General features: G+C 39.4%; 1 protein-coding gene across 2 annotated transcripts; it reads right to left on the bottom strand.

Moving 5' to 3' along the window:
• Nucleotides 1-1,243: 1,243 nt before the first annotated feature.
• On the bottom strand, nt 1,244-23,350 carry LOC117549270. 2 transcript variants are annotated; one of them, XM_034221026.1, is made up of 15 exons: nt 23,174-23,350; nt 20,390-20,534; nt 18,633-18,826; nt 17,817-17,921; nt 17,233-17,371; nt 16,474-16,624; nt 11,428-11,560; nt 9,985-10,137; nt 9,069-9,106; nt 8,921-8,950; nt 8,634-8,800; nt 6,321-6,877; nt 6,059-6,158; nt 4,669-4,942; nt 1,244-2,264 (listed from the first exon to the last, which is right to left on the bottom strand). In XM_034221026.1, exons 2-15 carry the CDS (start codon nt 20,498-20,500, stop codon nt 2,182-2,184), a joined length of 2,235 nt encoding a protein of 744 aa, XP_034076917.1. In that variant the 5' UTR covers nt 20,501-20,534; nt 23,174-23,350; the 3' UTR covers nt 1,244-2,181. The 2 variants fall into 2 exon arrangements, with proteins under 2 accessions (XP_034076917.1, XP_034076916.1); XM_034221025.1 differs by having other exon boundaries at nt 20,369-20,534; nt 23,174-23,348.
• Between the last annotated feature and the right edge of the window lie 104 nt (nt 23,351-23,454).

The following is a 23,454-nucleotide window of genomic DNA, read 5'->3' as shown; positions in this document are numbered from 1 at the left end:
AAACAACAAACATTTAACATAACAGCACAATCAGTGAGAGAAAAGCTGCTCAAAGAGCCTTCAGTGTGCATTTGATCTGGGATTTAGCTCTGTATTTACTGTGAGGATTGACTGATGCACAAAGGAGTGCTTCAGTCTGACTTCATTGAATCGTGGTACCCTGTATCTCCGATTAGATGGTAGCAGTTCATATTCACTGTTCAGAACATGGTTTGGGTCGGAGATTATGTTGTTGGACAGCCTCACTAGGTTATTATGATAGGCTGAGTCGAGTCTCTGACAGGGTTGACCAACAATCTTTGAGCACATTTTTAACAGGTGGAGCAGTTTTGATTTTAAAGCTGCTGACAAACAACCCAAGACAAAATTGTTGTACGATTTTAAACATGTAAAGTCATAGATTTGGGTGATTGGAATGTCACCATAAATAGTTGGTTGGGCTGTTTTACTTTTTGGCTTTTGACTGTACCACCATCATTTGCATTAACACATGCAGCAGGTCTATCAATTGAAGCACATCCCACAATTTTTCTCTGAATTACATACAGCTATTTCGGTATAGCGTAGGCCTACATGCAGTTCTGAGAGTGCAGTTTACTAACGCTCAATGCTCAAATTTCTAATAAATAGCGTTTCTAAACTTTCAACATCTTATCGTCGACTTTGTCAATGGGCTGCTCCTCATATTTGCTTTAAAATATTGTGAGATGTGGTTAAAAGCTATTAAAAAAAAGAAGCAAATTCATCTTTAAGCTTAGATTGTTTCATTGCACATAACTTGATCCCAAAGGCCAAGAATGAATTTAGGTGCTCAAATTAGAATTTACTTCTTGCTACCTGGATATCCCAACTGCCCTGTGTAGATGTGTCTGTAATGCCTCATCATGAAAGCCAGTGGTGTTGCTGTGAAAACTCCTCACTGTGGCTCACTGCATGAAGCCTTTAATCTGATTTTGATGAAGCAACACTGCACCTCTGCTCCTCTTTGATGAAGTTGATATGTATTGCATTAAAATAAATAGCTACTACGTAAAGATAAATTATTTTTAATTCAGTAATATAACAAGAAAACCATATTTAAATGTTCCTTCTATTAATTTTTCTCTCTAAAGTGTAACATACTATATTATATCATAAATATATAGGCATTGATATCAGATTCACAATAGACGATTGTCCTGGCCCTGATATTATCTCAACATCAATAAAACATTTGAAAATAATAATAACAATATCAGTGAAATTCATCTGTATATTCGTTTATTGTGCATTTTGTTCTTTTATGTCAAATGTATAACACTCATTTGTGAGTGGGCCGTTGTGGTAGGGGGAACAAAAACGGTACTGTAAGGAACAAAAACAGAAAAGATTTAAGAGGCGCTGGTTTAATTACACAATCTAGTTATGTGTATCATTAACATGATATCATTTTAAAAATAAACATCACAGTTATATTAATCCTGAAACCTGTGATAATTGTAACACTTACAGTAGAATAAGCACAGTTCTCTGTTGAATAAGTACAGTTTGTCATAGAGTTTCAGCACCAGTCTCATAATCAGTGTTTTCCACTAAAACTGAGATTTAATGTCTGTAACCCTTTCTCCATACCAAATGTCAGCCTCCTATGGTACCATGGGGATGTTATTGTCAGCCAACAAAAACACAGAGCGAGATAGCTGCTTATTGCAGCTAATATAATAAAGTATAAAGTATGGTTACATACTATGTGCTCCAAAAATACTATTGTTTTGTTCTAACTAGTTCCTTTTACTGTGTGCTGCAACATTCCTGGACAAGACAGCTTTGCCACAAAAGAAAAACATAAAATATGAATCTCAGTTTAATACAGAACCAACAATTAATTATAGAAAAAAAAGATATTCTTCTTTTTTAAGTTAAATAGGGGTGCACATCACACAACAGTAAGCACACATTTGGAGTCTCAAACTTTTTGTTAGGACTATGACAAAATGCACCATTTTGGATCTTAATCTCAGGTCCAAGTGTCTGATTTTATTAGAGTTTTAGTAAATGTTTTTCTAAAATGTTTGTGATTAGTGAGCAACAGTGACCCAAAAAAATCAGAAAATTAGGATAATATAGTCTGGTGTACAGTATAGACAACACGTGTTGTTCTATATACTTCATATTATGACAGATTATCACCCAGCAGCATGTTCAGTTAAGGAAGATATTTTGAAGGAATATGCTTATAGTTGTTAAAATGACTCCTGCTGCCAAAGCTGAGGCCTGTTCTGGAGCTGCAAGACAAGAGAGGAGAGGTTACACATTTACAATTTGTGTGTGGTGTGTGTGTGTGTGTGTGTGTGTGTGTGTGTGTGTGTGTGTGTGTGTGTGTGTGTGTGTGTGTGTGTGTGTGGTGTGTGTGTGTGTGTGTGTGTGTGTGTGTGTGTGTGGGTGTGGGTGTGTGTGTGTGTGTGTGTGTGTGTGTGAGTGTGGGTGTGTGTGGGTGTGGGTGTGCATTGTTATCATAAAAAAGTTATACCTACCCAATGCTTTTAACATGTTTTATTCTCGATTCGAGAAAAATGATTTCTCCATAAACACCTCAACTCTTAGAGAGTCTCTCTCCGACATAGTAATTGAACAGGATGATGTTAGGAATCTCTTAAAACGAGTCAATATTAGGAAGGCCCCAGGTCCTGACCATATTTGTGGGCGGACACTCCAGTATTGTGCTAGCGAACTCTGTGGTGTTTTCCACCATATCTTCCAATTGTTACTTGAGAATAGCCAAATTCCTGATATGTGGAAATCCTCAACTGTAATTCCCATCCCTAAGAAACCTCATCCTAAAGTCCTAAACAACTTCACACCAGTGGCTTTAACATCATGAAAATGTTGAGAAAATTGTTAAAGGCCTTGTCATGTCAGTAGTAGGTGAACTTGATCCACTACAATTTGCGTATCAGGCAGGGAGAGGCGTAGAGGATGCAAAGCTTTTTATACTGCACACCCTCCACAAACACCTTGAAAAGCCACAAGCCCATGCTAGGCTTTTATTTGCTGACTTTTCTTCAGCATTTAACACAATGCAGCCGCATCTCCTGGTAGAGAGCCTATTATGTCATTTTAAACTGCCCGATCAACTTGTTTTATGGATTTTAAACTTTCTAACTAATAGAGAGCAGAAGGTGTCTGTCAATGGACCTCTCTCTGACTCTGTCATCACTTCACAGGCTTGCCTCAAGAATGCGTTCTTTCGCCCCTACTTTTTATAATGTACACTGATAAATGCAGGAGCATGCAAGACAACAGCTACCTGGTTAAATTCTCTGATGATACCGCCCTCTTGTCCCTCCTTAGCGACTCAGAATCAGGCCACGAGTGTGCTCTTACTGATTTTATTTCCTGGTGTACATATACGTGCACTACGCTCTGCATCAGCCAAACGACTCGCTGCACCCTGGCTGCGAGGGGGACCCAAGTTCCCATCAGCAAAAACACGTGGGTTTGCTATCCTGACTCCAAAATGGTGGAATGAGCTCCCCATTGAAATCAGGACAGCAGAAAGCCTACACATACCTTCCGGCGCAGACTGAAAACTCATCTCTTTCGACTCCACTTCGAACGATAGAATTACTAACAAAGAATTACTAACAAAGCACTTATATACTAATAAAGGACTGGCTTATCTATAGCCAGTTGAGTAGCACTTGAAATGTTTGGCTCTATGAAACCTGATGTACTTATATGATTCTGTTTTCTTCAAGGTTGTGTCTTCCTGGTCGAATGTACTTATTGTAAGTCGCTTTGGATAAAAGCGTCAGCTAAATGCAATGTAATGTAATATATGTATGTACAGAGGTTGGAGAAGTACCAGAGTGTGAATACTCTGTTACAAGTAAAAGTCCTGCATTCAAAATATAACAAAAGTATTAGGATCAATACAAAAGTATTAGGATCAAAATATACTTAAAATATATATTATATGTTTTGATTATTATTATAGATGCATTAAAGTGTTTATCAAAGCTGGTAAAGGTGCAGCTAGTTTTAATTACTTTGTATGCTGCAGGGTAGCTGGTGAATTTACTCCAGGTGGAACTAAAGTCTGATTTAAGAGTTGATTATATTTCACATCATTAATCAAAATCTGTAAAGTAACTAAAGGTACTAATAAATATAGTGGAGTAAAAGTACACTATTTACCTCTGAATTGTAGTGGAATAGAAGTAAAAAAGTTGCATGAAATGGAAATACTCAAGTAAAGTACTAGCACCTCAAAATTGTATAGGTACAGTACTTGAGTAAATGTACTTTATTACTTCACACCTCTGTGTATGTATACATTATTTAATTAATGTATAAATAATTGCTCTGAAGAATGCTTATTGTGAATCACGGAAATAATAAAATGCTTATCATTTTTTTTTTTTACCCATCTTAGGGCCCTTGGTGGCTTTGTGGCCCAAAGCAGTTTTTTTTTAATGTCTTAAGCCAGCTATGCAGTTGCCCAAACAGCTTAATATGTATTCATAATTACTTTTCTCGAAAATAAAATAACCTTTAGAGAAAACTTTAAAGATGAAGGGAGATGTTTTGCTATACTTTACAAACTTGAATAAGTGTTTCATTTAATGAATTATCACAACTAAATAGAAATAAAGACATGGTGGCTTGTTTAAGAGGATGACGTCTTACCATGTGAGAATGTGGTTGTTGTTACAGTTGCAGTAGTGGTCGTAGTTGCGGTCGTAGTAGTGGTCTTTTTAGTGGTGGTAGGACCCTTGACGGTTGTTGTGGTTGGTGCAGTAGTCGTGACCACAAGGCTAATGGGGGATGATTGAATGGTGTAGCTTTTGGTTAACAAACTGCTAACTACCGATTTGCTATCAAAGGAGCGAGAACACAGATCAGGACATTCCTCAGAGGGCATGACGGCAATGCACAGATTGACTGTGCACTTGATGTACATCTGCAACGCAAAAAATAAATTGATGCAAGTTAGCGGTGTAGAGAGACAGACATATACAGATAACTTTCAAATGTAACTTCAACTATTAATAAGAAATGAATCACTGGTTGTCAGGAGCCTGTTGTAACAATACATTTGGTCCCTTTTTGGAAAACAATGGAAACTTAAGAAGTGTAAGTATAAACAAAATAGCTTTGTGGCTGTAGCAGTGGTGCTCTCAGTTAGCTTGCTAACATGCTCACAAAAACATAGATAACATGCTGATAATGTTAACCATGGTCTCTAATATTAGCATATTAAGGATAAACAAATAATTTAGCTGATGATGAAAATGTCATTTGTTTTCAGTTTAGCTTGTTAGTTTTTCTGTTTGTCAGCAGGATTACAGAAAAGCCACTTGCCCAATGTTCATACATTTTCCCCAGAGGGTGTAGCAGTTGGAGAGGAAGAACCAGTTTTATTTTGGAGGTGATTTAAATCACTGGCGGGATACACGCATTCTTTTTAACTTATGGAATTGCCTTGTCTGCTGTCTCCAAGTGCCCTTCTTGTTTTTGTATGTCATAGTTCCAAAAAAAGTTATTGAACAAACTGTTTCTGTCCTGCTGATGGCCCAACAAGAATGGATATTGAATTAATTGTATGGGAAACATGAATGTCTACTACATGTTTCACACTACTACTCACACTAAACCACAGATGTCAACTTTGTGGGGGCGAAAAGGAAAAGACAAAGAGCCCAAGGTACTCAAGTTCATCCTTGGGGAGTATATACGTCGGTTAAAAATGTCATGGCAACTTATGTTGTTATTTTATTCTGACCCAAAGCAGTGGACCAACTGACAGTTGAGTAACATCACTAGCGTGGCAAAAATCTAAAACGAGAAGTGTAATCACGTAATTTCATTTCAGCTGTTTTTCAGATGGCTCAATGAGCTCAACCTTTACAACATCCTTATGAAGGTCTATATAATATGATCACCACAAATCTGTAAGTTACATAACAAATATGCTGTTTCTACCTAAACTCATCTTTGAAGATTTAAAACAATTCCCAGGCTAGGAATAATGCAAAACTGTATTTTATGTTTGTGTGTGTTGGATGAGAGCACAGACCAATGTTCCTTGGGCTTTCAGTGTGCTCAAATCAAGGCGGTAAACCCTGGAATTGGTTTGAGATGTAACAATCTCTAATGTGCTGCTGGAAGATTTACACCTGGGTGAGAAAAAATGAAATAACTATTAAAATAATATGCTTCAAATTCAGAAGTGATTTTTGCAGCAAAAACAGAGTTAATATTTCTTCCATTCATTTCATTAAGAATCTGTCTGCTTCAATATGTTAACCTTAACAGGAAATAAGCTGGTTGTCACTGACCCTTGCTCCATAATGGGCTTTGATGTTGCAAAGTCCTCTGTCTCAGACTCATAACAATTGCTCACTAACATCTCGGCTCGACTAATGCTGCAATTGGACATCACATGGAGGTCCAGCATGGAGATCCTGGAACCCAAGGTTCCGGTAGAAGTGCTGGTGGATGAGCTGTCATCATTGGAGGTGCTGTTATTAGTAGAGTTGGTGGTGGTGTTGTTATCAATGGAGCTGGTGGAGGTGCTGTTGTTGTTTCTCTCTGATGGGTATTCTGCTTCTCGACGCAGACGTTCCGACAACATACGTAGATTGCGAAACTTCGGGAGTCTTGTGTATTTTGACATGGGTCCCTCTCCTGGAAAATGCAGTTCTAACCAAACCCCGATCTTACCGAAAACCTCCTCATCTGTGGGTGCGCTCATAACGTAGTTTGGCCCTGTAACATTCACTTTTTTAGGAATCCGGCAGGCCAGCGGGAGGATGAGGGAGGGTATACGGCTGACCATAGTGTAAGGACGCACACTTTGCAAGGTGTTTGTGTAAACCAGCTCTGAACCAGCATGCTGGAAAAAAGGAGAGGATGAGGAAAAGTCAGAACTGACACATTCATATATTTTTCTATTTAATGTGTAACTTTCATTCTCACTCAGCTCTCTTTCATATTTAACCAGACACAACAAGGTCCTTTCAGCAGGACAAAATAGACCAGGTCAATCGCTCTCATAGCTTTTCATACCACAGCTGTGATGATACACAACTGCTTTTGTCTTTTCACCGGTCTGACACCCAGGTCTGGCTTACACTTCTCAATAGATGTCTGCACACCATTTGAAGCTCAACCTAAACTCGTTAAACGGCCAACGGTCCTTCACCGCTAACATCGCCGCCTCAACCTGTTCCATCAGAAGTATACATTCTCTACTGACCCAGAAGGCAACACAGGTTTTTGTTCAGGCTCTTGTCATCTCACACTTGATAACTAGAACTACCTCCTGGTTGGTCTACCTGCAGATCATCCAGAAAGCAGCATGCAGCTCTGCATTAGCCAATCGGCTTGCTGCTCCTTTCGCGAGTATTTCAGACCCAGGTAGCCCTCCACAAAAACACGCCTGTTCGATATCCTGGCAGGGCTGCCCCTGGCCAACTCGTGGCCCCACGCAAAGTTCTGTGATGAGGCTCTCTGTGTCGCGAGCGTCGACGTCGACTGTGGCACGCTTACACTAATTAAAGGTGCGCCGCATTTTTGTGCTTCAGATGAGGCTCCCTCCGCAAGATGAGGCCCCCTCCGCAAGGTGAGGCCCCACGCAGTCTGCGTGATCTGCGTGTAGGGAGGGGCGGGCCTGTATCCTGGTAAAAAATTGTGGAATGAGCTCCCAATTGATATAAAAACTGCAGGAAATCTCGCAAACTTTAAATCCATATGCCTTGGCAATTAACCCAACATACGCAACCAAAACAAAAGTTGTATAGCACTTAAATGGTTTAGCCCATTTGAAACTAATGCACCATCACTTAGACCCCATTTACATGGAGACGGTTCGTGTTGTATCTGCTACTTCTCTCTTTCGTATAGCCCGTTCGTTCACACGAGGCCGCAATGGAACCGCGGAAACGGACCCCTCAAACGATAACAGGTCCCAAGGTGGGTAGTTCTGCAGACGGAACGCTCTGGAGGGCCTAACGGTTCCGTGTGTACGTCCTATACGATATTTTCCTGATAACGATTAAGCCATAGCCCCGCCTCTCCCCACCTCTGCTGCTCACTATGTATGGTCAGTAGCTACTGCAGTAGCTACTGCTACTGCTGACCATGCTACAGATGTTAGTGCAACATCTACAGCTCCTCTACCACAACCATCAGCAACAAGTGGACATGGAGAACTACATGAGCTACATGTTGTTGCTAAATCCACCACGATGGAGCATAAACAGAAGGGCAACCATGGCAAAAATAAATAAATTGAGAAAAGGAATATATTAACACATGAATGCTCCAAGCATATTGCCCGTTTGAATAGAGCCATTAGAATACAATTAACGAAGAATAAATTAGCCGAGAAAATACTCAGTATGCAGATTATTTTGACAATGAAAACAACTGTTAGTTAAAGATCCGATGTACCATCAAATTGTTGCATTTTTTTTACAGTAAATCAGAGCTAAAATTACTTTTATGGATGTGATGTCTTGGATAAACGTCATTGTTTTACATGGCACTCAGTGTCCTGGAGTACAGAGCCCAAACGATAAAAGAGAAAAAATCGCCCACCTTTAATGCATAGTACCATGTATATAAAAGAAATAGGTGGGTCATGTTACCAAAGTCTCGGTGCCACAGCCAGACAGAGAGATGCGTGCGGTCAGGTGTGTGCTGTTGTAGCTGATGGGACAGGTGGGGCTGTTGAGCTGCAGCTCTTCTAGGTTGATTTCACTCAGGGAGTCGAGAGGGAGAACCAAAGTCATCTCTGTATCTTCACACGTCAACTCTGCAGGCAGACAGTGCCAGATTATTTGCTTATTTAACAAGATCACAAAATCTGTTTTAAAAGCTTAATTTTAATCACAGAGTTAACTGCTAAATACAACAAAGTGTCAATGTTCTCTACCTGTTCCAGCAGGTAGTGTCCTCATCTCTCCTGAAAAGGTAAGGAAAGGAACATTTCAATAGCTGAGGGGTTAGGAGTGGTGTATTTTGAGCAACAGTAGGGCATTACTGGCATTCTTATGACATTGCTAAGAAGTTGAATGTCTTACTTTGGTACAGCCACACGCATCTGAGCTCTGACTGAAAACTGGAAAGACAAGAAGGGCAAAGAAGGGATTTAAACTATTTTTCTAGAATTAAAAGACTCATACTGAGGACATGTCTTAACCTTATATATACAGTATATGGTCTTAACCTGTAAAGCCAGCAGGACACCTCATAGTTACATGCTTTCAACCAAAAATACCTGCGTTTTGTGCACTTTTTTTCATTCATTTAATCTTACTTGAAAGCACTATGTGTAGACATGATATATATTATGATAATAACATTTTCCAAATTCTTCAGAAGGCCTAGGTTCTTGTTAGTCAAAACTTAAGCCAATCCCAGTCAAATGTGTTTATAATTCCACACACACACACACACACACACACACACACACACCACACACACACACACACACACACACACACACACACACACACACACACACACACACACACACACACACACACACATACTCTTACTTGTTGTTATTTGTTTATTATGCTGTCAGCCTTTTAAATTATTGCGAGAAGTTTCTAGTCAGTATGTGTGTGTATTAAATACTTATTAAAAATAAGTAGGACACAAGTAGTCCATTATATTACACATAACACAGTACTAATTGCCAGTGCTATAGTATATATACTAACAAAGAACTGCTAACAGAGCACTTATATACTAATAAAGGACTGGCTTATCTATAGCCAGTTGAGTAGCACTTGAAATGTTTGGCTCTATGAAACCTGATGTACTTATATGATTCTGTTTTCTTCAAGGTTGTGTCTTCCTGGTCGAATGTACTTATTGTAAGTCGCTTTGGATAAAAGCGTCAGCTAAATGCAATGTAATGTAATAGTTCATCCAGAATAAAAATATAATTCAGTTTTTCCTCTGCTGATTTTGTGCAGCAGAACAATTTACCTCTTGGTATTCACAGCAAAGCAAATGGGCAAGAGTCGGGCCAGTTTGTTTTCGGAGCGGACCCAGCGCATGTTCATGGTTGCCACAGAGCCGACCGATTTGAAACCTACCCTGAAGAGTTCAGGTGGGCCAACAACAGCTATCTCTGAAACACTGGAAATATAGAGAGTAAGCGCATATTATAAGGTTAGCTTATCATCTGAATGTGTAAACTAACTAAATAAATGTAGTGGAGTAAAAAGTTAAATAATGGCAAGCAACAATAAAAGATGTATAAAATGGTAATTCAAGAACATGTTCCTCAAAATCGTACAGAACTTGAGTAAATGCACTTCAACATTAACTGTCACCAGGTTAGGGATGCATATCGTTGACTTTTTTACGATACCGATACCACTGAACGATACCGATACTCAACCGATACATATCGTGATACTTTGAAAATGTATCATCCCACAATTACTCCCATGAAGCGCTTTACGATATAGTTAACATGTCAAATTAATATTAAATTCAATTGTGGGACTTCTTGGACCTTTTAGTACTGAACAAACAATGAAAAATACATAAAAAATATGAAGAAAACCGACTATGGAATATCTTTTATAACACCCGCCATCAGGTGTGCCGCGTGAATAGCACATCTTGTCAATGCAAACAGACCGTTATAGCACCGTTATAATTAATGTTAAACCTGAGATTCGACTAGAGAACAAATACATAATAGAATAATGGTCATGAGATCACAACAAATCTCATCTTTAAAATCAACATTTACCTTCATGGTGAGAGAAAACAAATCCCATCACAGTTCATTTGTGGGACTTTTACCTTTCTAGTATTGAACAAACAATGAAAAATACATAAAATATGAAGAAAAACGATTATGCAATCTAATTTATAACACCCGCCATCACGGGCCACGGACTCACTTTTAAAATTAATTAAAAAAAAATATATATATATATATATATATTTTTTTTTTAAAGTATCGAAACCGGATCTGATTTCGGTACGGTATACCGTAGCCACCAGTAACCGGGATTTCGGTAATACCGGATACCGGTATGCATCCCTACACCAGGTTACAGGTTAGTGTTGAAAATATCAGGAATTCTGTTAGCTTCAACGTCTCCCACTTGGCCAAAAGAGCCAACAACAAACTGGTGACAAAATGGCTTCAAAGCCTCCATCCGTGACAAATACGTGGGTGACAAATGGTTTACAGCAGACAATTTGTTAATCATTATGAGTTATATGTTGATTTTATTATTGATAATCTATCAAACCTAAATATTAAGTAATAACTTTACTCTAAGATGTTCTAATAAAATGACATGTAAAATAATCAGAATTAATTCCTGTTTGAAACAAGCAAATACACATTTAGCAGAGTCTAAGTATTTCATAATATACATAGAATACATATTTTAAAGGACGCACCTCTCAAGCTTCGAGGTGAAATCTGTGGTGAAATTCACTTGCTGGTACGGCAGGACAAACAGCATGGAGTCTTTATTTGGGGTGTCTCCTGTTGCTACGGGTACATCACTGCAGCTGGAAGCCCACTCCTCCACTGGAAGAAAGGACAATGATGGAGTCAGATTTGGGTCAATATTCTAGCGCGCAAAACAAGCTACTCACGAGTGGAAAATGTGCTTTTACACGCGCATTAAATGAACCCCCCGCGCAGATTAAACCCCCGCGAGCGGCTATGCGCTCGCTCGCGAGAGAGACAGCCCTCTTGCTCGCTCGCGGGAGTGTCAGCCTCACTTGCTCGCGGAGTCTGTCTGCGCGCGCGTGAAAAGTTTCTGACACTTTGGGGCGGAGCCACTGGACTTTGATTGACAGCTGCAAGGAAGCCCGGAGTTGCCAGGTTTGATAAATGCCTGAACTACCAAGAGCCGATGAGTGACAGCTGCAAGATCAGTTGGACGAGACTGAATGGTAAAGTTGTCCATACAAAACTATTATATTCGTAAAGTGTAAAGCTAATATATATATATATATATATATATATATATATATATATATATACATATATATATATATATATATAAATTAATTTGATATAAAATTACACATTAATTCTAGGAGTGCAATACTTTTACAAACACTATAGTAATAATATGCATTCATTATGACAACATCATACTATTACTATAGGAGTGTTCTTGTGTTCAAAAAACAACTACAGAAACACTATATATTATACTATAGTTATACTATTTAAAATAATATAGGAATACTACAAAGATCTAGATCAGGGGTCTTCAACTAAAATTCAACGAGGTCCAGTTAGAGAAAATCTCCCCATGCAAAGGTCCGGAACATCAAAATGTCTAACTTGCTTCATGAATTAGTGTGATATATATATTGAAGTGACCTGTAGCTTTATCAACGACTGCATGTAATCAACAACTGACTGCCAATCAAATAAAGAAAGTACAATTCAAAAACAACAATATTTATTGTCAATTAACATTACTTAAATACTGTGGATATGTGTAATGTTCCTCTCGGGCTGCATTTACAAATAAAATAGAGAAAATAAATAAAATAGCTTTTGAAAATATGTGCATCTTAAAAGTGCTAAAATAAAGTTTAGCAGCAGCTTGAGTGTCCCTTTTTCTTTGTTAACCGTTTCACATCATGACCTAACAATTTCAGCCGATTATAGAACAATATCAGTCTTTACACATCATAGCAATTGAACAGTTTTAAAGTTTCTCTTTCTTTCCCTCTTATATTGCAGTCCCTCACTCACTTTTTTTAAATTCAGTGTGAGAATTGAGCTGGAGCTTGTCCTGCCAGGAGTTAGTAAATCTGGGCTGAAATGTATGGGCTCAGAACAGTCTCATAATACACACATGCGCACAGAAGGATTCACACTTGTATTTCATGATCCGCAAAAGGAGTCACACTTGTATTTCCGGATCCACACTTGTGTTTTTCAATGCACACACAAATGTGTTCCGTTTCATATACATGTAAATAAAATCCAAATACAGAAAAAAGTTTTACATATGTATTTTTGATCCTCACATATTTGTTTTCCGTTTAAATCCCCTGACCCGGCAAAGACAAACAGCTTTCTGTAAACGGATCGCTGTGCATTCGTGTGTGGGTTTTTTGAGACTCCCCTGACGGTCAGCCGATTCGTACTTGTAATTATTTCTATCTATAGCCAATCAGATGTCTCCTCAATTCTAAGCCAATCACATGAGCGCGCCCCCACGAGGGTAGATTTCTTGCGTTCATGACGTAGCGCTTCATGTACGCATTTTGCGCAGTCCGGCTAATCTCAGGACACCCTCCACTCTCAGTACAGCGCCACTTTCCGAACAGGAAATGCACGCAAATACAAGCCTTTATATTATTAAGTTACAGCGCCACTTTCCGAACCATTGATGAATGCTTGTGTACACAAAAACGGCAGGCAAAACCGTTTTAAATGTGTGTTTCCTGTATGGCGAATACAGCTGCTTTATTTATGTCTGTATGAAGTTGTTGTGAGTGTGGAGGGAGCAGCTACAGGTTAGCTTAGCCTAATCGATCAGTGCACTACGAAGTCAGTGCTAGACAGTGACCTGTTAACGGGGGGGAGCCCCGCCGGTCATTATCGGCCGATATTCACTCTTAATAGTTTGATCGGTGCTCTCTATAAAGGCCGATCAGGAGAGCTGGATCTGATCGATATGGACATAAACGCGAGTGAAGTATAACCGGACGCGAGAGAGAGATCAGATCAGCTGCTGAGTCTGATGGAGACACGCTGCTCTGCATGATCACCTGATGCTCCGCCCTCTGTTTAGCGAGCTGACCGGACTGCGCAAAATGCGTATATGAAGTAATCTTACCCTCGTGGGGGCGCGCTCATGTGATTGGCTTAGAATGAAGGAGACATCTGATTGGCTATAGATAGAAAAAATTACAAGTACGAATCGGCTGACCGTCAGGGGAGTCTCAAAAAACCCACACACGAATGCAAAGCGATCCGTGCACAGAAAGCTGTTTGTGTTTGCAGGTTCAGGGGATTTAAACGGGAAACTAATAAGTGAGGATCAAAAATACACATGTAAAACTTTTGTCTGTATTTGGATTTTATTTACATGTATATGAAACGGAATACATTTGTGTGTGCATTGAAAAACACAAGTATGGATCCGGAAATACAAGTTTGAATCCTTCTGTGTGCATGTGTGTATTATGAGACTGTTCTGAGCCCATAGAAATGGTGTCAGGGCCATTCTCACACACATGCAGGTGCTCATTGGTTACAGTGATGCAAACACAGGTATGGTGAAAAAAGAGATAACTATTCGAAGCAGGAAAAAAACAGCGTAATATACCATCTGACAAAGGCCTGTGCTATAATGCTTCAATTAACTGGCTTTATAATATACTCAGATCAATAGGAGACAGAGATGTTAAGTTAAAAATCAAGGGTTTTTATTATTATTTACAGCAGGGGTGGGGACCTTTTTCCTTTCAATTTTTACAACATCCTCCGAGGGTCGTACAAATTATTGAACTCAACCTTTGCTTAAAAAAACTAAAATCACAGCCCATTCATTTGGTCTTTCTTTCATTCTGTGCAAAGAAAAAGCAACCTCTTAATCCAGATATCTCACCATGACTCACGTATGCATGCATGTGCACGGTGTGGCATGACCACCAAAACAGAAAGATATGGACACAAGATGTGTGCAAATGTATTTAGTATCCTATCCATGTGAACATGATTTAAGTGGGGGGGGGGGGGCCTAACCTCCTCTAGGGGGGTCCAGGGGCATGCTCCCCCGGGAAGATTTTTTTTTAAATCTTGAAGTTAAAAGCATCAATCTGGTGCACTTTGAGAGCAACATTAAGAGATCTATGGATACATCTCTCAACACCCATATGAAACAGAACTGTAAGCATATTTTTCTTTTTGGATATTTTACAAATCCCCTTTTAAACTCTATTCTTGTTATTTTTAACAACTTTTTTGTTACTGTCATATAGTATTTTATACCTGTTTTTCATTTAGTCTCATTAATAACTATAATGATCATATCAAGGTGTGCCTTAACACTGAGCTGAGGTTATTTGAGCCTCTCAGGAGAGAGCTCTCTTCCACCTGGTTGTAGAAAAGCTCTTTAAATTCGTTAGCATAGCTAGCTAACCAGATGCTAATAACAACAGATCGCCACTGTGCTTACAACTAAAGACACAGCCACGCAAACACTGCGGCATGTGTACGGTTCCTTGGGTATTGCAATATTGTAAGGGCTGGAGCGGCGTTCCGGTGCTCAGCACTCCTTTCAGACGAGACATATACCACGTGAAGACACGTTATGCTCGTGTTGTGTTCAAGGAACCTGTCCTTGGCCAGGAAAAACAGGTACTCACTTGTTTAATTATTTTTGCGGTCTAGATTTCTTCTTCTTTTTTGAAGTGAGAAGTTGTCCATCAGTCGGACTGACGGACGGACTCCCTCCCCCCCACACCCAAAACGAAAACTCTTCGGTTCTCCACGAATTACGCAAGTCACGCAAGTCACCCAAATCAGCGTTAAACAAGCGGGAGGCGCCGAAAAATCCCCTATTAATGTATTGATTATAGCTCCAGGTCCGTATAGGTCGGCGTCTGGGTCCGGATCCGGACCGCGGTCCGCCTGTTGCCGACCCCTGATCTAGATACATAGTATTACTATTGAAATATTATAAGGCTACTATAGCTAATAAAATGGCACTACAGAAAAAACTATAGTAATACAATAGCTGGGGAAAAATACAAACTTACTAAAGGACACTATACAACTCTTATAGTATACTATAGTAATACTATAATTCATTTATAGTTCATTTCGTAAGGGAGGTGCATACAGCAGACAGCAGTTTTCGACAGATACAGCCCACTCAAAAATATATTGTTTTATATAAAATTCATTAAGATATATATATATATATATATATATATATATATATATATATTAGCTGTACACTTTACGAATATAATAGTTTGTTATGGACAACTTTACCATTCAATCTCGTCCAACTGATCTTGCAGCTGTCACTCCTCGGCTCTTGGTAGTTCAGGCATTTATCAAACCTGGCAACTCCGGGCTTCCTTGCAGCTGTCAATCAAAGTCCAGTGGCTCCGCCCCAAAGTGCCAGAAACTTTTCACGCGCGTACATCCATGGCGTAGACAGACTCCGCGAGGCTGACACTCCCGCGAGCGAGCAAGAGGGCTGTCTCTCTCGCGAGCAAGCGCATAGCCGCTCGCGGGGGTTTAATCTGCGCGCGAGGGTCATTTTATGCGCACATTATTAAAGCACATTTTCCGCTCGTGAGTACTAGCTTGTTTTACGCGCTAGAATATTGACCCAAATCTGACTCCATGCAGTTTTATGTTTAAACATTGTGGTTATAATCCTTTTTTGTTTTGTCCATATGTTCGCTCCATGACATGTATAGGCATCATTGTTTGACTGACAGACTCACCAGTGAGAGAGAGGTGCACAGGGACGGCGCTGAGGGGTTTGTTCTCTATGACTTCGGTTATTTTAGGGATAGCGATCCGGTCCTCTGCCATCAGGTAGATGAAATACTGGCCTGCTGCTGCTTTTCCAGTGAACTTCAACTTGCATTTCCTCTGTTAAATAAATGACATCATGAAATGTAGTATTTCCAGATGGAAGTTGTTGATTATGAAACATTCAAGTAGCAATCAAATACTATGAAAAAGTACATTTGTGAAAGACTTGTCATTATGATATCTCAGTTATTCAGTGGTGAAAAGTGACCTAATTTACTTAAGTATAGTTTTGAGATAATTAAATTGAGTATTTCTATATTATACCACCTCATACTTATACTATTTTTAAGGGAACCATTGTACTTCATTTGTTAGACAGCTGTAGTTACCTAACTACTACAAAGTATAGCCTAATTGAGAAACCATTTCAGATGTAGTGTAATGGATTAGGCAGCCCGGCAGAAAATTCATCATTTTAAATTAGCCCCACTTTATCAGAAGACACATTAAAGGGGTTATTACACTTAAATATGTAATAACTGTAGTGCTTTCAATTTGCATTTTTACTTTAAATGCAAAACTTTTTCTTGTAACTCAGGGGTTTTGCTATTTCTACTCGAATAATTGATCTGAGCACTTCTATTACTGCAGGTAAAGATGATTGTTAAACATTGCATTGTGTCAGAATGTGCACTTTTCAGAGACATGTACACAGTAAGACTCACATTATCCAGCTCTATGAAGGAATGCTCAGTGCAGCTGACACACTCTCCCAGGTCGGCGCGGGCAAAGCGACAGCTCACCCTGTCCGTGTCCAGGTCTTTCACCGACAGAGAGAAGTGTTGGGAGCAGTTCACACGGGCCCTGAAACCAAGAGAAAATCAGCCCTTTATCACACAAACGGTAACATTTACAGCAGTTGGTCTGGTCTACTTAACGTTAACTCTAAGAAATGTCAGACAATGTAGGCAGGCACTCTCTGTGACATTGAATTAAAGATGAATACATTATATTGCTTTTTACCTTTAACAAAAGCCTACAAATAACCTCTTAAAGCTTTACAAATCTAATTAAAAGTAAGAGCTTTCCAGCATCCTTGACTTTGTTCAATCATGCGTAACTTTCTTTCTCATATTTCTTAACTTTCTTCAGTGGCAAATCAATCAATTCACTAAGGTATTTACATCACAGGGAAGGATAATGTCAGGTTTTCTTACAGCAAAGGCAGTTTTGAGTGTGTGTGTGTGTGTGTGTGTGTGTGTGTGTGTGTGTGAGTGTGTGTGTGTGTGTGTGTGTGTGTGTGAGATACCTTAGCGGAGGAGGGAGAGCGACAAAAGCCGGTTGGTTGAGTTTTCCGTTGTTTCCTCTGATTACTGGGCTTGCTTTTATCGAAACATACAATTGTGTGTTGGATCTAAGGAATTATGAAAAATAATGGAGAATTACCAGAACATATCATCACATTAAATAAAATCTATGACATACAAAGAACATAGTACCACTGAGAACATGGAGGAGTAGTAGCAGATAGACTGAATATACCTCGAGGCAGGACTCAAACAGGAATGTAAGATAAAAGCAATGGAAACCATGGTGGGGGAAACAATGAGACACACGTAAACAGTGAGTTACAGTGATTATAAAATTAATATTACAAATGTAAAAAATAAATCACCTTTTCACTTGGATTGTATAATTAGCAACATAATGATGCAGCATGAAGACTATAAGAACATTTGTTTATTTTTATAAATGTATTTATATATTATTCTTAATATTATTCTTGAGACAACGATAAATTGGCCTACTTCTCTTAACCCAAACAGTCTATTTCATTGAAAATATTATATATATTAAATATTATAACGTATACATACTGTATACATGCAAAACAGAAGGCCCAAAACATGAGAGAACAAAAACGTCCTCCGTGTAATAACTGTTAACTTGAATTCATGAGCACATTTAACCCCAAAACATTGCACAACAGCAAGAAGAAACATTATAAATTAATAATGGAGCAGCTAATTATGTGTTTTGGTAACAATTAAGAAAATGTATGAATATAAAACAATGATGCTTTGCTTTAGGTGAAAGGTCCAGACAGTGAATGAAGGTATCATACCCTAAATCTATGGTGGCGTTGTAATCACTGGGGACGGTCTTCTGCCACTGGCGGACGCACCAGCCAGAGTTTGGTTTAGTGCCAGTGAAAGGTTGCGAGGTGGGGTAGACCAGACAGTCCTCCTCCCCGTCAGAGCACAGTCCAGACAGCGCTGGGCAGGGATTGGGAGCGATGGCGGTGAAATGAGCCCGCACCTGCAGGGGGAAAAGAGACACAATGACAAGGCTTTTAGGCTTTTAGGGGAAGAGACAGATTTGTACGACTGAGTGAAGAACTAAGAACCTGCAAGCTGCTTCACACTCGGTTGCGAACCGATCCAGTGAGAGCTGAAGGTCGCAGACCGATGAAGCCATTAGAACCACATCATCTGCAAAAAGCAGTGGTGCAATCCTTAGTCCACCGAACTGCAGAGCCCCTTCCCCACGACTACGCCTCAAAATCCTCCTTCTTCAGTCGGACGGCTTCCCTGACCACCGGTTTCCACCAGGAGGTTCGAGGGTTACCGCCCCTTGAGGCACCTAAAACCTTGAGACAACAGCTCCCCGCCACGGCTTCGGCAATAGAGGCTTTGAACACCGCCCACTCTGGTTCAATGCCCCCAACCTCCACAGGAATGCCCGAAAACCTCTGCCGGAGGTGCAAGTTGAAGGCCTCCTGAACTTGGGCCTCCTCCAGACGTTCCCAGTTCACCTGAACTACACGTTTTACCCGCAGGCGTAGGCGACCCTCTCGTCCACTGGGGTAAACTCCAACAAAGAAGCACCCAACCAGGGTGCTTCTTTGTTGGAGAATATAGTCCTAATCCCTATCCAGAAGTAAGGTTCCAGAGCCGACGCTGTGCGTAGAGGTGAGCCGAACCAGATCCAACTGGTAATGCTCCACCTCCCGCACAAGCTCCGGCTCCTTCCCCCCCAGAGAGGTGACGTTCCACGTCCCCAAAGCCAGCTTCTGTCGCCCGGGTCTGGTCCGTCGAGACCCTCTGCTTTCACTGCCACCCTTCTTGCAGCGCACCCGACCCCATCGCTGTTTCCCGTAGGTGGTGGGCCCGCGGGACGGAGAAGCGGAGGTGTTGCCCACGTTGCCTTTTCGGGCTGTGCCCAGCCGGGCTCCGTGGCAAGCCCGGCCACCAGACCCTCGCCGACGAGTCCTCCTTCTAGGCCTGGCTCGAGAAGGGGACCCCGGGCTTCCTCCGGGACGGGTATCCTCACTTCCTGTGTCGTCTTTCATGAGGTCTTTTGAACCAATCTTAGTCTGGCGCCTTGCCTGAGACCCTACCAGGAACACAAGGTTCCAGACAACACAGCCCCCAGGTTCATCAGGGTACACAAACCTCGCTACCAAGGTAAGGTGCTGGTTCTTCAGAGTAAAAGTAGGGGGTCAGTAAGAAGTGAATACTTTCCTCCTCTGTAAATGTATCTCTTAAGCGTTTCAACAGGATTCAGCTAAGAAAATGTTTATTCTAAGTAATATTAGAATTGTGGAGAAATAAAATCACAAGAGAAATTGTGAGCAATACCTATAAAGTTTTTTGTTTGGATAGTTTTAAAACACTGTTAATGTATGTTTTTTAGGGACAAATAACAGAATGATGTGGAGAGGAAATGATTACTTCAATAATAAGTCAATAAATAATAATATTTTCAAAAACATAGAAATGTGTGACAAGGGCCAAATCATTTTGGACTTCAAGACATCGTAACATAAAAATGTTCATGGGGAGAGAAAACATTGCCCACTGTATTCCCTCCATCACTTTCCAGGGGCTCAACATGGACCGTCAGGCCCAGAGAAGAGGCTTCGCAGGCCGGGCCGAGCAGGACCAGAGTCAGGACCTGCAGCAGGACACTCTCTTTGAATCTGTCCAACATGTCAGCTCCTCAGTCACACAGGAAGTCTGAGACTCTGGGAAACACAGACGGAAAGGTTAGGATGTCTCTGTCTCAGTATAGGTCATAAAGTTGCTATTTCGAATCATCATGTTGTCTGTAAAGGACAACACGTTTGTGCACATACCTAGCATAATGAGTCCTGAAACCTTCCTACAGCGTCTGAGAGGGACTGTGGTGTGACGTAATGGAGTCACTGAGTAATTGTCGTGGAATAAACGTGTGAGAGAGGTGGTTGACTAATGTGGATGTAGCTCAGCATTCATGGTATGGTGTGTGCACTGAATGATACGCACTGAGGCCTGATTACGCAATATTCTCACAAACTTAGGCACAATATTATATAAGACATTTTAGACATCATTGTGGAATGAATCCGTCAGGGAGTTATTTAATTGGAACACAAATTTGAAAAAATAACCTTTAAAAAACATATTAATAGTTTGTCATATTATTTTTAAATACCCTTGTAAAATGTTTTTTTTTATATTTCGAGAAATGTTCACAGGCTTGGCAGTACATTCTTTTTTATAAAACTTACTTTCTCTCTCTCTTTTAAAAAAATATACATATACAAATAGTGAAGGATCATGTAAAAAAAAAACTCTTAGATTTGTTGTTTTGAAGTGTCAACATTTCCTTCCTTCACAGCTTTCTTAATCTCTTTATTATCCTTCTCCAGGATGTTGGAAACAAAACCAATTGAGGGTTGTGCAACTCGACATAGTAAGATCTGCAGTTATTTGCATAATGAAACAATGCATGGGCCGCCTTGTTAAATGACGTAAACATGGACATTTATGATTGGAGGACACAAAAAACACGTGACTGTAAAATAACTTCTGTGCAAGTCTGAACTACTGTATTGTTTTAAATGATATCTTACAATGTTTTGAAGTGTTTCGTGAAGTCTCATGTCAATTATAGTTACTTATCAGAAGTAGATTTAGGAAAGAAACACAGAAACATACAGAAACTCAAAAACAGACAGTGTCACCACTATGAAAGGATTTGTGACCTCTTTTTTGGCCTTTTCAAGCATTTATTTCTATTATATTGTCATATCTTTTGGTTGTTCAAAGAGGTATTTGAAGGTTTAAATCCTAGATGCTAAATACAACCACAGCTATCAATCTCTATTACAATTGTCTCTTTTTGTTTGATTGTCCTTGTCAGTTTCAAATGTCTGCATCTCCATCGGTGAGCAAACTCAGTTCTCTGATTGAGTTTCCTCTTCTTAAACTATTTACTGATCATTTTCCCCGACCGAAGCTAACTATCAATATTTGTTTAACTGCCTCTTGTTGTGTCTTCTTCTATTGCTATGCTATGTTTGTACAATTATTGTCCTTGCTTAATGTTTATGATTTACTCATATATATATTAACGAATAACAATGTATTTTTTTTTTTATTACCCGTCTTGAGTAATAATAGGGATTTGATCCATCAAAAAAAAGTAACATTTTCATAAAAATGTCCATTTCTAGAATACAAGCCCAGAACAATTTTTGAACTGAAATTTTACATTTCAATATTTTATCTTTGTTGACTTTAGAAGGCTGATGACGGTACACTAGGGGCCCATTGTATGTTTTTGCCCGGGGCCTTTTTCCTTGTTGATCTGTCCCTGATCGTATATAACAATCACTACTTTTTATTTAGGTTGTTTAGATGGTTTTGGATCTAGGATCTGTTTTAAGAAATTGATGTCATTATACTCCACGTTTACCCTTTAAAATAATTACTAACAAAGAACTGCTAACAGAGCACTTATATACTAATAAAGGACTGGCTTATCTATAGCCAGTTGAATAGCACTTGAAATGTTTGGCTCTATGAAACCTGATGTACTTATATGATTCTGTTTTCTTCAAGGTTGTGTCTTCCTGGTCGAATGTACTTATTGTAAGTCGCTTTGGCTAAAAGCGTCAGCTAAATGCAATGTAATGTAATTTCAATATTCAATCAAATCTTGATACAATCTTTCTTTTATGTATATATTTGTTGCTCTTTCTTCTTGTTCTGAGCAGAACACTTTTAAAGACAGCCTCTCTTTATAAACTTTAAAATGATCCAATGTTTTGATAACAAATTGTTTGAATATCTTTGTTACTACAGCCTTTTTTTGACTTTCGATTCCTTAAACAATGTATTTATAAAACAGGTTCAAATCGGGAGTCTACACATTTAAGGAACATGGCAAACGGTCAGGTATGCTGAGCTCTCAACAAAATGTTCCATTGTGGAATTTGTTTAGTTTGAGTCACAAAACACTTGTTGTGCAACACTTTTAATGAATATATTTAAGTATTGTGTATATTTCTTATCTCTAAAGATACATTTATAACCAAGTGTATAGCATAGACTTCTGTATAACACCAGTGCCGAATCAGTTTCTCATTCAGTTTGCTCCCAAAAAAAAACACAACTTGTTTCTCTTTTTTAAAGTTTGTTGCCTATCCTCAAAATGTTCGCCTCATTATTTGTTTACTACACAAAGAGAACTAATAATCCATAAATTATAAGCCATTCTAACTTCTTTGTTGCTAAAACTGGAAATGTGAAATCTCCACAACCTTCATGTTATTAACACAAAAACACAGCAAACAAAAGGAAATCAAAAATATACAATACAAAGTTAATTAATCATTACCTCAAGCCTCTTCACACAAATGCGTTGAAGTCCCACCTTAATAGTGAAGTTGTGTCTCCGTTCAACAGAGCATACAGGACATATGTTCTTGTTATTAAAGTCGGGAGGAGCTCAGCTAAATTGGTGCATGGACAGAATGGAGTTCAACTGGCTCGACCAGAGACGGTAAAAGACGCACAACTCAAGTGTCAGGAGGAGGGATTAACAAAAATGCTAATAACATCCACAGGTTGCCTCAGCTGATGTGGCATCCAGTACAAATACCATGCAGTGATTCTTTT

This window comes from Gymnodraco acuticeps, unplaced genomic scaffold (genome assembly GCF_902827175.1).
Source record: "Gymnodraco acuticeps unplaced genomic scaffold, fGymAcu1.1, whole genome shotgun sequence".
NCBI lineage: Eukaryota > Metazoa > Chordata > Actinopteri > Perciformes > Bathydraconidae > Gymnodraco > Gymnodraco acuticeps.
Note: the sequence above shows the minus strand (reverse complement) of the source record. Positions and strands in the feature narration are given on the sequence as shown.